The sequence below is a fragment of the Camellia sinensis genome, chromosome 10 (genome assembly GCF_055761805.1).
Source record: "Camellia sinensis isolate YWXY chromosome 10, ASM5576180v1, whole genome shotgun sequence".
In the NCBI taxonomy this organism is placed as follows: domain Eukaryota; kingdom Viridiplantae; phylum Streptophyta; class Magnoliopsida; order Ericales; family Theaceae; genus Camellia; species Camellia sinensis.
Window position 1 is genome coordinate 79,783,436 of NC_138970.1, and position 17,965 is coordinate 79,801,400.

The 17,965-nt window shown below is 37.7% G+C and overlaps 1 protein-coding gene across 1 annotated transcript; it reads left to right on the top strand.

Moving 5' to 3' along the window:
• Positions 1–413: 413 nt before the first annotated feature.
• LOC114320232 (aspartic proteinase 36) lies at positions 414–12,959 on the top strand. The gene is given in 12 exon segments (XM_082891708.1): positions 414–744; positions 1,209–1,338; positions 1,421–1,671; positions 2,338–2,565; positions 4,489–4,631; positions 4,634–4,650; positions 8,043–8,116; positions 8,229–8,325; positions 8,472–8,538; positions 12,151–12,222; positions 12,298–12,427; positions 12,597–12,959. Coding segments are annotated over 12 exon segments (1,509 nt in total). The 5' UTR covers positions 414–481; the 3' UTR covers positions 12,634–12,959.
• Positions 12,960–17,965: the final 5,006 nt, after the last annotated feature.

Sequence of the window (17,965 nt, forward strand, 5' to 3'; positions counted from 1 at the left end):
CCATAAAAAGGCAAATGAACTAAAAAATTAAAAAAATCAATTTTTTATCCACTTTTGCAAAACAATACTTTTAACCCGGATTAAATAGCCATCCGAAATTCAGAAACTTCTCTTATACACGCACACGTACAACATGTCTGCCAGCAGCAGTCAATCTCGGTCCACGCTCTTTCTTTCTCTATATTCTCACTGTATACTTACACACACATCATATATATATATATATATATATATGGAAAATGTCTCGTACCTCAAATTTTGTGACTCAAAAGTGGCTCAAATGGCCAAAACGACGTCGTTTTGGCCATTTTTATGTTGTTCTGTACTCAAAACGACGTCGTTTTGGCCATTTGAGCCACTTTTGAGTCACAAAATTTGAGATACGTAGCATTGTCGTATATATATATATATAGAGAGAGAGAGAGAGAGAGAGAGAGGAGTATATAATTTGGGGGGTGGAGGTGGGGAAGTTCGAGCCGAAATGCTGGCGATGCATGGGGTGGAGTTCTTCATCTTGGCGTTCATAGCCGCCGCCACCGCCACCGCCGCCGCGTCGGTGGTGTACGGCGGTGGATTTCCGGCGAGTCTTCTGACTCTGGAGAGGGCTTTTCCGGCGAACCAGCATGTCGAGCTTGAGGTTCTCAGAGCTCGGGACCGATCAAGACACGCCCGAATCTTGCATGGTGTGGTCAGCGGCGTCGTCAATTTCTCACTCCTCGGAAACTCTGATCAATTCCTGGGCGGGTAGTGCTATTAAAATCCACTAATCCTCTCTCTCTTTCTCTCGAATTCGTAGCAGTTCATAGTTTGTTCAATTTGCTGTAAATTATGCTTCTTTGTTTCATTATTGTATTGTATCATTTGGCTCAAATTTAAGTTGTTGCATAAAATTTTGGGGTTTTCGCTGTTCTGTGTTCTTGATTTTTCATTTGTGATATGGGTCCTTGATATTGATGAATTTCTGGTATTCATGTTTCTTCTCTTTTTGCCATCACTTTCCTTAATTTTTGTTCTGATGCAAACATTAGTGGGTAAAACCTGACTGGTATCATATTGAATATAGTTCAACTCTTGTATTCTTGTTTATTTACCCTTCCTGGGATTTCATGATCATTATTTTATTTAACTTTTGTCCATTACAAACTTCAATTTTGTGATAAATGTATTATGGCATTGACTATATGCTTCATTTTGGGCTTTTACAATAGGCTTTATTTTACAAGAGTTAAATTGGGTTCTCCACCAAAGGAATTCAGTGTGCAGATTGATACTGGAAGTGACATCTCGTGGGTTACTTGCAATTCCTGCAATAACTGCCCCAAATCAAGTGACCTTGGTGTAAGCACTTGTTTTGCTTTTATTCTTTGATCTATCAAGTTGTCAGACTGACTAATTGATACTATTTTGTGTGTGTGTGCAGATTAAGCTCAATTTATTTGATCCTGCCTGCTCAGCAACTGCTTCTCTGGTTTCTTGTTCAGATCCAATATGTGCTTCTATAATTCAAACTGCGGCTGCTGAATGCTCTGCTCAGAGTAATCAGTGCGGTTATTCATTTCAGTATACAGATGGAAGTGGGACGTCTGGTTTTTATGTATCTGATTTTCTGTATTTTGACACAATTATGCGGCCGTCTTTGGTCACTAACTCTTCCGCCCCAATTGTTTTCGGGTAAGCTGTTATGACTTCTGAAGGATGTGTGTGTCAATGTGGGAGATAAAATAACTATTAGATGGAGAGAGTAGATGGTCAAAAGAGTGAAATTAAAAGCCTTCGTGATAGACTAATATGTGGTTTCCATAATTAGCAGCTTTTTTTTTATGATTTTAGTTTACAGAACAACCATAAGCAAATGTGACATTGGCTATTTCAACATGATTTCACCAATCTTCTAATTGAAAAAAAATAGGTTAACTTAGGGTTCATTTGGGAATTGACTTTTTTAGTGGCTTTTTGTCTAAAACTTCGTGGCCTTATGTTCTACGACAAAAAATCAGTGGTGTTCATTCTCTTAGTAGATTCTACATTGGTAAATGGAGAAGAGGAAGAGGATTATAAACGGGATGAGGACCAAAATTTCTAATGGTAACTGTAAAAAGAAGGATGAAGGTCAACTGAAGGAGGATTAGAGAAGTAATGATCTTAGCAGAATGTATCTTATATGTTATATCTGCAATGGCTTGGCAACATATCAGGATTGAGGAGTTGAGTGTACATTTCAAAACTTCTGTCCTCTTTTTTCTATTGTCGTTGTTTTATCCCCATATCAATGTTCATCTTTAGTTTTGTTGGGTGGATTTTGAACATTTGATTGGCTGTTTTGGAATTTGTGAACAGGTGTAGCACCAATCAGTCTGGGGACTTAATTATGCCAGATAAAGCAATTGATGGGATTTTTGGGTTTGGTCGACAGGGTCTGTCTGTCATATCACAGTTGTCATCCCGAGGGATTACTCCCAAGGTTTTCTCCCACTGCTTGAAAGGAGATGGCAACAGTGGCGGATTATTAGTTCTTGATGAGATTATGGATCCAAACATCGTCTATAGTCCCCTTGTCCCGTCACAGTATGTATTCTGTGTTGCACAAACTTTCTTCTTCTTTGTTTGTTCACTTTTTCATGGATATCGTGATCGTATGTGGCAGTGGAAAATTCAAGTGTGCTTCACACAAGGGTTTTGATTCAATACAATTGTAGCATTTGCATGTAATATATGTTTACTAAATCAATTACTCTTTCAATTTAACCATCTGGTGCAATTTGATTCCAGTAATATTACTTGCACACCTTAATAAGCCAATTAGGCATGCTGATTTATCTGATTTCAAACATATATAGTTTATTTAAATATCTGTCTGGATGATGTATAGGTCATGGTTGAGGTTTAAGATGGTATCCAGACATTTAGGATAGCTTCAACTTAGTTCTCACTTCTCAGGTCCAACTTTTAAGAGACTTAACCTGCTGCTTTTTTGGAAGATAATGTTGATTAGATGTTCTTCTCTCTTTTGATATTCATGTATGTATAAGATCCTATGTCATTGTGAATTCTGCCACGGCCTTCCTGTTTTCATTCTTCTCTCCAAATCCATGTTACCCATATATGTTCCATAAGCTCAGCAAACTTTTCTATATGACCATTAAAATCTCTAACCATTTTATTTTCACCTTTTTTTGTCCCTTTAGCAACTCCTCCTATTATGTTATTCGAATTTCCTGAATTGTGTAAATTGTGTTTAAGTGTTACTTGGGGTTCATGAGCACTAATTACATTGATTATATAAATTCCTATTTCAAGTAATTATTAAAAATATCATCTGTGTAGTTCTCATAAAAATTGCAAATTATTTTAAAATGTTGTATCATGACCTTTCTATGTCTATCTTCTACAACATTATAAAGTCTATATCATGTATTATTTATTTCTGTTATTTCTCTCCTACCCACTTAGTTTATTCTATGCATGCTTTGTTAGATTTCCTTTTAACTATATTTGTTAACAGCCTAACACGTTGTCCCTTTAGCTTCAAAAGGTCGTAGTTTCCCAGTTCATCCAAATGTTGATACATCATGCCCATTTAGAGAAGATTTGACCTACACATCTGGCCTTATTCCACCACACCCTGTTTTGTAAGACCGCATATGACCGACCCTAGTATTTGCTTGCCCATTTTTATTGTAACTGGTTTTATGCTGGTTCTCAAAAAAAATTATTTTATTGTAACATTCTTCTTTTCCCAAGACTTGAGAGTGGATAAGTAAGCAGTAATATCCAAAGAATGCGATGGATTTGTCTATTTCAACCTATCAGCTTTGCAGGCCTGTTAGCACATTGTAGGATGTCCGATTTTTACTTCATGTTATTTGTCCTTAATGTCAAACAAAGGCCACTTGACCCAAAGGGTGGAACTTTTGGCAAGCGGCTACATCTCATGAAGTGGAGGGTGTTGAACTTGAAACTCTTTTCCTCCGGGTAGCACTCCACGTAGACTAATATTATTGATGCATGTTGACGGTTGCTTACAATGTGCAGTTAAGCCAAAGTTTTGGATATTTCTTTGGCAATAAATAAATTTAAAAAAAAAAAGGAAAAAATGAAGAAGGATTCATTGACATACTGCTAAAAAAAAAATTGATAAAAAAAAAAACGGATGAACCATCTTGGTAAATGGAGTTCATGGAGGGATTGAAGGATGCTACCAGGGCTTGGAGGTGGCCAATACCTGGTGCTAGGTCTTTAGTTGACAACTTAGAGAGGAAAACACTAAAGTTTTGCTGCAATAAAAGCTTGTGCTTTTGAATGAATTTTCTTTTGTGAAGCAGGACTGCTATTCTCATTTATTTTCAGTATTAATTAGTCCACTATCTAACTAATTAGTCATATGCAGAGAAAGATGTGGAAATTCGGAGAATGTGAATATTTTATTCTTCGGCATGTTTGAATTTTTTTTTTTTTTTTTTTTTTTTTTTTCTGTCTCAAAATTTCCAGGTCTCATTATAATTTGGATCTCCAGAACATTGCTGTCAATGGCCAATTGTTGCCTATTGATCCAGCAGTGTTTGCAACATCAAGCAACCGAGGAACCATTGTTGATTCTGGAACAACTTTGGCATACCTGGTGGAAGAAGCTTATGTCCTTTCGTCAATGCTGTAAGTTCGTTTTCCCTTTCTTTTCTTCAGAATTTCTATTTTATGGGAGGGGACAAAATCAAGGGAAACTTGAGGCAAATAAACTGGAGCAAATTTCCAAAAAGCCCTTTAAACAGCATTTATGTCTAAGGTGCTAGGGAAAAAACCGCATTAATGTGTAAGGTATACTAAATAGTTGTACAAGGCCCCTTTTGGTCAAGCAAAATATTGTAGAAAGTGTAGGGAATATATTTAAAAAATTTTAGGAATTTGGTTAGGAAGGGAAAAGTTTTCTGGAAAATAGGAACCTTGTAATTGCATAATTTCTAGAAAACATGACTTATATTTCCTGCAAAAACATGCTTTTTTCTTTTTGCTCGTGAAAGTGATCTCTACTATTTGGATTCCCACTTTGTCCTTTCTTCCTATAATTGACATCTCTCCCATGGACATGAATAAAGGTTAGTTAATGCAAATAAAAAATATTATTTTTTAACTTCCATAATATTCAGACAGTAAAATCTAATTTTGTCGTAATATTCTGGATAAATTTTCTACCCAACCAAATGCATGTTGGAAGTTATTCATTTTGCTTGGTTTTGGTTTCTAGAATTCACTTTACAAAAAAAATTATATTTTTTTTGTTTTTCGTATTTTTTTATTTTCACTGAATTTTTTTAATGTTTTAAGTAATTTTTTTTAATTTTTGGAAACACCTAACATAAATACACTTGAAAAGTATAATTTTTGTGAAAAAAAATCTTTAAAAAATTCACTAAATACCAAAAATAAAAAAATAAGAAAACTCAGTATATTTTTCGTATTTTTGTGTATTTATTAATTTGTTAAAATATTTTTTCACAAAAAATTTACTTTTGTAAATATATCTAAGTAAGATGCATCTAAAAAAATAAAAAAATTACTTAAAATTTTAAAAATTTTCACTAAAAATAAAAAACACGAAAAACAAAAAACAAAAAACTCAATTTTCAAAAAATTGAATTTAGAAAATTGAAAGCAAACACGTTGACAATTTTTCTTTTCATTTTCCATTCATTCATTCACTTTACTTTTTTTTTTTTCTTCCCCTTCATGTGGGTATCTATACCGTGCCCGATATGTGGCGAGCCCTGTGGGCTTCACATCATCACTGTCAGCATCTCCATGTGCCAGACCCCAAGGCTCCACAATGTCCTTATCGGATTAATTGGGATTGTATGCCTAGCTTAAGCAGGGGCATGTACTGCTTACTACTATCATAGTCATCACTTGGCAACTGGGTTGGGAGCTGGGCCTAAGCATCATTGATCGGGACCATTGGAGGATTGTGGATTGGAGGATGAGATCACAGGTTTGTCAAGGTTGCTTGATTTGCTTCCCAAGGGAAGAAAACTTGTCCTTGACTAGTCTTAGAGAGAGGAGACATTGACTTAGCAAGCACCCAACACCTTGAGAGAAGCATTATATATGCGGTATGCCATGACACACCCTTTAAGGTGTCATACCTACCTCTGTAGCTCCCATGATACATCGTTCTCTAAGTCTGAATCATGAGACGTAGTGATAGGCCTAGTACCTCCACTCTGTCTATGTGTGATTTGGGCTCCAATACTCTGATCTATAAAAGGGGTATTCATGCATGTACTCACATAACACAAAATGATCATATATTTCCATTGCTCAGGTGATTGAGGTCTCTCACTGCTTTCTCCTTCGCTGCCTCCTCCATCCAGAGGTCTTTGGCCATTGAAGTGCCCACCATCTTCCCAGAAGTCCACAACCACAATGAACCACCTCTCATACTTAATATTCACACTTTCTAGCCAAACAAAGCCTGAAAACCTGAGAACAAGAACAGGGCATTCATATTTGGCTTTGCAAGCTTGATTTCTACCGTAACATGGGTTCTTGTTAGGGATGGCAATTTGAACCCGGCTCGACGGGGACCCTACCCCCCCGTCCCCGATAAGAGTGATTTTTTCCCGAAAAATATTCCCGATGGGCCGGGGATGGCATTTGAAATTGAATCCCTGATTAGTTTCAGGCCAGGGACAGGGATAACTTTCCCATCCCCGTTTCTCTCCGAACTAAAATTACCATAATACCCCTTCATTCATTCATATATATAACCCCCTCCCTTGTTAATATTCCTCTGATCTGTCTCTCTCTCACTCACTCTCTCTCTCTTCTCTCCGCAGTCGGCGATTGGCGATGGCGTCGTACGCAGTCACCCTCGCCTCCTCTTCCGTCGCCTCTCGCCGCCTCCTCCTCCGTCACTTCCTCCTCCTCCAGGGCACTGCCGAACCTTCATACTCCGTCGCCTTTCGCCTCCTCCTCCCTCCGCCACGGCAGATCTGAGCAGATCCTGCCACTGCCACCGTTGATTCCCTTTTTCTCATATCTCACATCTCAGATCTGAGAAGATCCCACCACTCAGATCTCATGTATGTGTGTATATGTGTGTGTCTCCAAGTATCTACCTCTATCTGTCTCTATTTTTTTTTGATGATGATGTTGTTGTTGATGATTTATTTCTGAAAGATTGTTGATGATTTATTATTGTTGTTGATGATTTATTTCTAAAAGAGAGAGATAGTTACGGGGATTTTCTGGGGTCGGGGAAACCCGATCCCTGCTAGGGGGTGGGGGTGGGGGGGGGGGAGTGATGGGTTCCCCACCAGGGATTGGGGGCGGGGACGGGGAATTTTGTAGCCTTGGGGATCGGGGATTGGGAGTGTGATCCCCGGCCCCGACCCGGCCCGTTGCCATTCTTAGTTCTGGTAACGAAAAGTTGATTACACATTCGTGCAGAGGGTTTTCTGGATGGGTCATTTTGATAGTGTAACTCTGTTCCCTGGTCCATAATGAGGCTTTTGTAAATTGGGAAAGAGCCTATATCTGCTGTACGCTGTACTTCTAATTCCTGAGCTAGTTGCCATTACCCAAGTATCCAAACAGTTCTATATTGGTTGTTTCAGTAAGTTGACAACAATAGAACTATTTAAAATCCATCTAAAGGTTAAACATCATTTTGTCTTTATTGTTATAATCAACTTCATACACTGCATGGCCTTTTAATAGGCATTGGGTGAAATGCTTTTATTTTTGGTTTTTGTTAATGAATGCCCCAATTGCACTCGTTAGCAAGCTTGAAATGCTTGTACATTCTTTATAAAAGTGTCTGCCGAAAGGAATGTGCCACCATTGTAAGCTTTGTTAACCACTACTCTTACGGTACTTGCTAACACAACCCTTTATTGAGGGACAAACTAGTGAATATCAAAATTTCTCAATTAAAAATTATATAAAACTAGTGATAGTTTGGAAGTACTAGAGGCAAGATTATTTGTTTTTATCTTTTAGAAATTTTGTGCCAATCTAATTTGAAGCTTATTTGCTTATTGACTGTGCAGATAACTGCCGCTGTTTCACAATTTGCAACACCCATCTTTTCAAAAGGAAACCAGTGTTATCGAGTACCCATCAGGTTCATCCCGCAGATGATTTTTCTGATATTTGTTTGGAACTCATTTATAAGAATAAATAGTATTACATGATTGTTTAGACACCTGAAATGATCCATATTTGTTCATATGCAGTATAACTGAGATATTTCCTTCGGTTGCTTTTAACTTTGCTGGTGGTGCATCCATGGTTTTAAGACCAGTAGACTACCTTGTACATGATGGTTTAGTTGTGAGTTCTCAAAATTACATCATTAATTGAATTTCTCTTTTCTCCATACTTTTTGAAATAGACATGACTAATTTCATTTTTTTTACAGTGATGAAACGTATCAAGCTTCATTTGTTAATCTTAAATTGGAAAATTCATTGTGACAGGATGGTGCTGCAATGTGGTGCATTGGCTTTCAGAAAACTCAGGATCAACTGGTAACTATTTTAGGAGGTTGGTTCCAGCCCTATAAGATATATTTTACTGGACAGATATGTTGGCATAGTGTAGTGGCTTAAGCATAAGATAACTTGCTCCTACCCCCCATGCCCTCATCTTTGGTGAGCAGTATTTAGCAGGTTTTTAGTCATTCCATTTTAGTGTAAGGCTATTTAGCAACTCAAAAATCTCCATATGGCACATGGGATGACACAACCTGTTCTAAATGCGACTAGGCATTTTTTTATTTTTTATTTTTTATTTTTTTGCTGATAAATATAATGCGACTAGGCATTTTGTCAAATTGGATTGGGATCACGCTAGTTGCTTGCTGCTCATCAGGCCTTCTTTTTTGTTTTTTCAAGTAAACTTGTGCTGCAATAAGTTTCTAATTTGCTTTTCCTATTTTGTTTTTGTGTATTTATTTAGTATTCCTAATCTTTTTGTTTAATTATCATATCTATGTATGCATATATTTAGATGGTCATATATATTATGAGTATCAATATTCAATAGCATGGGGGGATAATTGTGCACAGGGGGATAATTGTGCACATGAGTTTATTGCATGTTTGGTATTGTTTTTGTTTTCTGTTTCATTTTCTGGAAAACACGGAAAACTTGTTTAGCTATCCGTTTTCGAAAAGTTTATATAAAAAAATTCTGAGAACAACCCACTTTAAGGAAACCCCCAAACGCGATTTTTGCACAAAAAATCAGAACAATGGATGTATTTGAACTTTTGATTGTTTGTGTGTCTGGAAACACAAAACAATAATAAAATAAGGAAACAAAAATGATACAAGACAGGTTTTTTTTTTTTTTTTTTTTTTTTTTTTTTTTTTTTTTTTTGTGTGCTGTCCAGTGACTTTTGTTGATTTGTCATGTGAAAAAAAAATGTTACCTTAGGGAATGTCATTATAACATTAGACAATCCAAGTTTCTAAATTGGGTACGAGTGTTGAACACATATCTCACACCCATACTCTTGTCATATCCGGTGCATATGAATACACTGGCAAGTAGAAGAGTCCATATAACACATGTTAGGTTAGCAAAACCAAAGCATAGATTATACATATAGCGTTGGTTGCAGGTGTACAGTTATTTCAGGTAAGTTTATGGTTTTTATTTCTTCACTCATTGTAAACCTAATGGCTGCCAAGTTTGCTTAATTGAAAGATTGCATTGCACTCCAGTTTGTGCAATATGGCATTTTATCTTTCTTCTCTTTGGTCTGTGAGCATTCTTGGTATCAAGAAGCTTTCTCTGCAGAAATTCCTCTTTGTTGCACATATTCTACTCTGTTTGCATCCATGTGTGTGCGCGGGCATGCTTTAAAGTTCGTTGAAATGGAAATATATTATAACGTGTGGCTTGAAATGGAACCTGAAATGCTTGATCAATCATTAAAGAGGACACCTTTAATTATTTATTTATTTATTTTGATAAATAGGACACCTTTAATTATTTGAAGCAATGTTTTGAAAATCGGACCAGACCGGCCAGTTCGACCGGTTGAACTGTCAACCGGTCTATGGTCCAGTCCGGATATACCCTCTAACCCGTTCCCTCTTGAAAATTGGTCATTTTAAGCTAAACCGGCGCGAACCGTGGTTAAACCTCTAAATCAAACAAACCGTCTTGGGTTGAAGCAAACCGGACCGGTTTGCTATGTTTGGTCCAATATTGAAAAAGTTGATGTTAGAGGGACTTGAATCCAACACCTCAAGCTCCAAAGAGCATGAATTTCCACTCTGCCACCATGGTTTCTTGTTAATATATAGAAAATATATAATATTATGTGTATTCAAACAGATTTTCCTCAAACAAATCTATAATTAATATTTTTACAAACAATATTAATATAAAAATATATATAAACATATATGTTTGATGAATATATATATATATATATTTAAATTATAAAAATATTTTAAATGAATGTATTTTATTTATTTTTAAATTATAAAAATATTCATAAAATAATTATGACATCACGATTTGATTCTGGTTCAACCCGACAGTTGAACTAGTGACCTGTTCACCCGATCTCTTTTCAGGTTCGCTCACCAGTCCGGTTTTTAAAACATTGACTTGAAGCTTTTTTAGGTTTTGACCACAAGTGTTCTTTCTTTGGTTTCCTAACGACTAATGATTATTTCTCCACTAAAAATCGCTGAATTATTTGTAGTATTTTCCTTCATAAGTCCTCTTTTTATAAGTGTTTTCCTTCTCAAGTGCTGTCAGCAAGTACAACACTATGTACTGGAGGTGAATGAACAGCAACATAAAACAACCTTTTATGGAACAAAAAAGGCCAATCCTTGCACGCCCTGATCCCAAAACCCTGTGATACGCTGTACATGGTTGTCAAATTCTTGATACAGATTGTAGGCTCTTACGATCCTACGACCTCAATTTAGCTACATGATCTGAATTGCACTAGGATCTTAAATTTTTTAGAGTCTTAGGTCGTATAGAAGCACTACAATCCCGATTCTACTATGATTCGATTCTACCAAATTTTTTACATATTATTTGTTTCGTATACATGTATGTGTATATATATCAAAATTTTAATCAAAACTCTCTCTGCAAATGTCTCCTCTTATGAGGAATTCAATTTGCAAATTTCAAGATTGTGAAAACTTCTCTTTACTAATAGAACAAGATTTCTTCAAATTATTTGAATTAAAATGTTTGGAAAGAGATTTGAAAGTTTTGTCTCTCTAAATCAAAGTTAGCGCATTCAATTTAATGTTTGAATAAATTGTTTGGAGGGAGAGCTGGAAACTTGATTTCCCTCTAAAATCAATATTAGTGACCATTTTATCAATTTTTATTAATAATAGATATTTTTAGTGAATGTTATATAAAAATTTGTATTAGTATATTATTTATCTTTAATGGTTTTAAAATTATGTAACATCCAATATCATTATTGATATTTTTTCACTTTATTTTGTACTAAAAGTAGAATCTTATGATCCTCGATTTGATTCTATGATCCGATCCACACTATCCTCCCAACGATCCCATATAAGATCCCCATTTTTAACAACCTTGATGCTATAGCTAAGAGATTGTTTTGAACATGAAGGAATATGAAGCTTCCATTCTTAGAAGGATGCTTTGGTGGGTCGGTGTATGAGGTTTAAAGACCTATAATGGTCGTGTGTGTAGTTGGTGCCCAATGCAAGATTTCATCTTGCAACTTGATCAACTACCCATGACTCTAAAATATGCACTTGGATTAGCAAAAATCCGACTCAAATTTTCAGTCTTAAATGAAAATCATTACTAAATTATCTATTTTTGGCTAATTCTTCTTATCAAACCTTGCTCATTAAATTTGATGCATCTAGGTAACATCGAGCCTTGTCTTTGTGTGTGTTAAATTCTTTTGTGCTTCTTTCCAGCTTTGCATATGTCATGACTATTAGAAACATAATAAAGAAATAAATAGCATCTTTTACATTGTCCATGAGTATACACGGTTTCTACCAATTTTATGTTTCATTTACCCTTGAAGCTTGCAAGTTGTCAAAAGCATTGAGGTTTAGTTGCCTCACACGCTCACCTTTTAACATTGAGATTAATGAACTCATCGGCTTCTTTTTGCAGATCTTGTTCTTAAAGATAAGATTTTTGTTTATGACTTGGCTCATCAACGGCTTGGGTGGGCTGATTTTGATTGTAGGTCCATCAGAACTGTCTTTTTTTTCTTTCAAAAATGAACTCTCATAATTTATTTGAATTTCTCTTATTCAGGTTCATTGTCTGTAAATGTCTCCATAACTGCTAGCAAGGATGAATTCATCAATCCCGGGCAGCTGAGTGTGAGCGGCTCATCAAGAACCATGCTCTTCAAGTTGATATCAACTGGCATTACTCTCTTCATGCATATATCACTTTTTATCGGATTTCTCTTATTGTAGCTTAAAATCATCCTCTAAAAACCCTATTATTTGCTTGATATCTATTGACTCTACTGGTTTTTATTATAGTAATCAGCAGGGCAATCTGGTTACTGGTGAATGAGACCACTTCTGTTTTCCAATTCCGAATAGGAATCGACTTTCTATGATGAAAGCTCTGTCATTGTAAATTGTCTCCATACTCCTTGGTTCGAGGGTTTTTGAATGAAACTGCCGTCATTGAAAGTGGAACAAGATCTGTTTGAAGTGAGTGCTTTCAAGTTGGCAAGAATTGTAGAAATACGGTAAATCTTTCGTAAAAGTGGGTTTGTTTTTGTAAGAAACATTTGTGAACTCTCTTTTCTTTTTTCATCTTTTTTTCTGTTAATTTATTTTCCCCCTTTTCTTAGTTTAGGCACAAAATACGGTTATAGCTAATCGATATTTGAAATGAAATATGTGATGTGTAAAAAAATTATGAAGCCATAATAAAATTTGCTGCTTTTAGTATAACAATTTTTATGTTCAGACATTTCTCTCTCTCTCTCTCTCTCTCTCTCTAAGCATAACTTTGGCAAGCACCAAACATTTTAGCTTTTACAAATAAGAAATGGAATTTAAAATGACAGAAAAAAAAGTTAATATAAGACTTGGCTAATAATCTTTAAATTCTTCGCTATTTTTTTAGCTTTAAATTCTGGTTTCCCAATTTTAGTACCTTGAATTTTTTTTGAATAAATCTTTTAAGTTACAAAAATGCTTTTCTAGTAAAAAAATTGTAAAATTTTCAAGATTCCTTTACAAATAAGGTTATCAGCAAAGAGTCATAAAAATGCTTTTCTAGGCTTTTGTGTTCTTAAACTTGCTGTTAACATGGTCTATTTGTTGGTTGACAAGATTTATGTAATCTGGTTTTGTTATAGAATGGGTGTCTGTTACAAATAGTCACCCTTAATTTATCTTTATTTAAAATTCAAAAATAATTAAGAAAAAATTATAGAATTCAAATTGATTTCAAATTTATAAACTATTAATATTGGTTTTTATCAATATGTTACAACTCTATCCATTAGAATGATATTTTCATTCCAATCTGATTTGCTAATTTATTTAACAATGAAAATCCTTAAGAATCTTGACTCAAAATAAATAATATGCCATGATGACATTTTCTTAACAAGGGTTGAGGGCGTGATTTCCAATTAAGCGGTTCAAGTCACATTTATTTTTAACTTTTTATGAAAGTGTCTATTGATCAATGTAGTAATGCTACATAAGCACAGGGAAAAAAAAAATTATAGAAAAATTTGTAAAAAAAAAAAAGTAATGTGTGCTCACGTTCATTCTAGGTTATGCTCGCAAGGTCTGTCTGAAAATTGTCTGTTCTATGTGGAGGGGGCCACTTTTGTGTGGGTCTCGTGATTAGTTGAGGTGCACATAAATTGATTCGGACATCCGGTCAAAAAAAAAAAAAAAAATGTAGAGAATCACATTCAAAATAAATTTTGGCTACAATTGGTGGAGAATGTGGGGTATTAACTATTTGTGTCAGATGATTGAGGAACATAAGAGACATAATGAATGGTGATTGGTGACAGAGTATGACCACGTGATACTCCGTGACTATTATATAATTTTCCTTAAGGTTTATTGGTGATAAGTCCATTTGTACAAGGCTATGATATTTTTTCCAATGATTGATCTTTTGTTCTAAGCACATGACAATGAAATTGATTTTTCTGTTTTTTTTGATGAAGTCCATTTTCCTGAGTATAATATTTGCCTCCACTCAATAATGTACATCGTGGAGTTTATAGTAAATTCCTCTTATTTACCAAGTATAAAATTCTTGATTGAAAGGGCTCGTTTGATAATTGACTATTTTTATTGACTTTTTATGTAAAGATGTGTAGAAAATAAGAGAGAGTGATGTGACAACATATAGTGTTTTTTTGACATTTTAATTATTTTAACCTATTGACAAATCAAAATCAAGAGAAAGAGAGATTAAATTGCAGAATTCATTGATGGTTTGGAATGGCTAGATCTGACTGTTGTTGGATCGATCATCTACGGTGTCACTGCTACACATAGCTTATTGTTCTTCATGTCACTGTTGCCACGTTGGCCAATGGTCAGATCATCCACACTGCAGATTTGATCTCACACTAAAGAATTTGATTTTTAAAATGATATTAATTCTAGCCATAATTAATGAAATATGGACAATTTAGATAATTTAACTATTTTTAGTCGATGGTGCTAGATAGTAGCGGTGGTTATTGACTAGGAAATGAATGAGAGGGGTAGTAGAGAGGTGGAGAAGGGAAGAAATACCAGTGGACAGTGAGAGGGTAATTTATATGAAAATTGGGCCGAGCTAGGTAATGGGCCGTTATGGGCCACATTACGAAGGGCTGAGTAAAAAGGCCATAAAGTTACTCCAGTCCAAAGAAGGCATAAAGTTACTCCGGTCCAAAGGAGGCATAAAGTTATTCCGGTCCTAAATGAGGCTTAAAGTTACTCCGGTCCCAAAGAGCTTACGGTAAGCTCGGTCGTCACACACAAAGTTATCCCGGTCGGAACCACGTTTTTGGTTATCCCGGTTGAAACATACCATGGTTAGCACTGGGAGAAGCCGACGTAAGAGCAGTGAAAGGAAGAACCAAACTAGCTATAGTTCGGTTTACTCTGCGGCTCAGCATAGCCATGCTTACCTCGGTCATATTGGAGTTCGACCATGGTAAAACCATCTCACTTGGTTCAAGCAGCAAGGCGGGTGCAAAAGGATAAACATTATCTTTCAGGAGTATGACTCCTAGGAGGACTCTACATGGAGGAGTAAGAGTCATAGTAGGATTATGCCACGCGGAACCTATAAAAGCTCATAACATCACCTATGGAAAGGTAACACAACTCTTGATTCTCGAATACACAGAGCTTTTTGTCTATTTGTCTATTTTGCTGACTTAGGCATCGGAGAGGTATTCGGCACACACCCGCCGGCTAGCTCACGTTTGTGTTTTCAGGGAATAAAGCGACGACGTACGGAGGAGCGCAATCTTGATCAACAGGATTATACGGGAAGAATATTTCGTGCCCGTGCAATTGGCGCCGTCTGTGGGAAGATCAGACTAGAACAAAACCTCTTGATCAAGCTTTTCCTCTTTAGAAGCAATGGCGCACAACGAAGATTTGCTGCAGTCCGCCATCGACGGACAAACACCAGAGGGGGGTGCAAGGCGTGAAGGCCTACCTTCTATCCCTCTCATGGCGGATTTGGAGCCACAGCGACAAAATCCCAGGAGGGATGCAAGGGGGAGGAGGCGAACTAACAGCCCCCGTCACCCTCGTTCACGAAGTCCTGACAGACAAAGGCGGAGGATTGATCCTCAAGTTCTGGAGGACCGCGTGAAGGAGCAAGATGAATTAATAAGGAAGATGGCGGCGGACATGGAGGCCATGAAGCGCCAGATCAAGGGAAAAGGGGTGGCGACAGGAGAGGGGCGCAAAGGCAATGCGCCTCCTCGCCACTCAGAAGATCGTAGTAGGCATACCACGACATTGCAAGCAGAGAGTAGAAGCCTCAGGACGAGCGACACTCAATCAAGGACTTCTAGAATTCGTTACTCCAGGTCTGAGAGAACGAGATCATTAAGGTCTTACACAGAGGGAAGTACCTATCGGCCCTCACACACGCACTATACATCATCCAGGCAAACGGAGTTGCCTAGATCGTCCGACTTACGGACTGTGCTTGAAGAAAGGGCGCGACAGAAGGAGGATGCTAGGGCACGCGACCCGCACAAAGTTTCAACCCTTCGGCGGTTGGCTTCTCGGACGCATGGAAGCATCGAGGTTGGAATGCCAGTACCACACCTTGCCTACGAACCAACAGATAAAGTGTTAGCAAGACTACATAGCTTGCCGTTCGTTCCGGCGATTGAGAACGCATCATTACCCTCAAGCTTTATCCAGCCTAAATTTATCACGTACGAAGGGAAGACAGACCCTTACATGCACCTAAGCCACTTCCGCCAGGTTATGGCGGTATATCGACGAAACGAGGCTTTGATGTGCATCCTCTTCCTATCAAGCCTTGGTGACCTAGGCTTGACTTGGTTCGAAAAACTTCCAGAAGGCAGCATAGCCTCCTGGGCGCAATTGGTGGAGGCATTCGTAACAAGGTTCAGAACAAACACCAAAACCCCGGTGGAAATTGATCAACTGCTCTTCATCGACATGGGCGAAAAAGAGTCATTAAAATCCTATAATAGCCGCTACTGGGAGACCTTCAACCAGATTGGGGACTGCCCCACCAATCTCGCTATCGCACAGTACAAAAGAGGCCTTCCAGTCGGGAACAGACTAAGGGACTCAATCACTATGACACCGCCTCTCACGATAGAGGCCTTAATGGAGAGAGTGCACCAACACATTCGGGTAGAAAAAGATGGAAACCGTGCTAAGGCAAAGTCTAGCACGACCGCAGTACCAGATAAAAAGATCGCGGCAAAGGTCAACGCCGTAAAACGTCCGAACAAAAACGGACGAGGCAGTCGGGACAACGGAGAAGACCAGGATAAAAGATGGTTGAGAGTCCGCACTGCCATTACCACGGTATTCAAAAAGCCAATCTACCGGATTGTAAGTGAGATACGCGATGAACCTTTCATCAGATGGCCTGCCAAGCTAGGAGAGGCTCAGAAGGACTACGACGAAAGATCACGGTGCACCTTCCATAAAGAAAAAGGGCACCGCACTGAAAATTGTACACCATTGAGACAACATTTAGAAGAGTTGGTGGCGGCCAGTCACCTGGACAAATACATTGAAGGAGGGGCGCAGCCAGCCCCCCAGAATGACAACCACCCGAACGGAATGCCAATCGACGCCCCACCTTAAGGTGTGATAAACGTAATACATGGGGTATTTGAGCCTGAGCGCGTATGTGAGCTCAGGGGCATGATAAAGAAGGCTGAGCACTTAAGGGAGGTATTAAGTGCCCAGCCCACCATTAAAAAGGGGAAAACAGAAACCATGAACATCATATCTTTTTCAAATAGAGACTTGGTAAGGATATACTGCTCTCACAATGATGCACTGGTCGTCACTCTCCGAGTCAAGGATTTCAACGTCAAGCGGATTTTGATTGACCAAGGGAGCTCATGTGAGATAATGTACTACGACATCTTCAAACAACTGAAATTGGAGGACAAAGACTTGGCACCAGCTGTGTCCCCCCTGATCGGATTCAACTCAATGCCAGAGTGGCCAGTCGGCAAGATCATCCTTCCAGTCAGGGCAGGAAGCGTGACAAAACAAGTGGAGTTTTGGGTGTTAAAGGTCCCTTCCACTTACAACATAATCTTGGGAAGAACATGGCTGCATGCCATGCGATCTGTAGCGTCATCCTACCATCAAGTAATGCGGTTCCCCAACGAAGTCGGGGTAATTGAAGAGGTCCTTGGAGACCAGATTATGTCTAAGCAATGCTTTGTCACGGTTAATGGCAGCCGCGC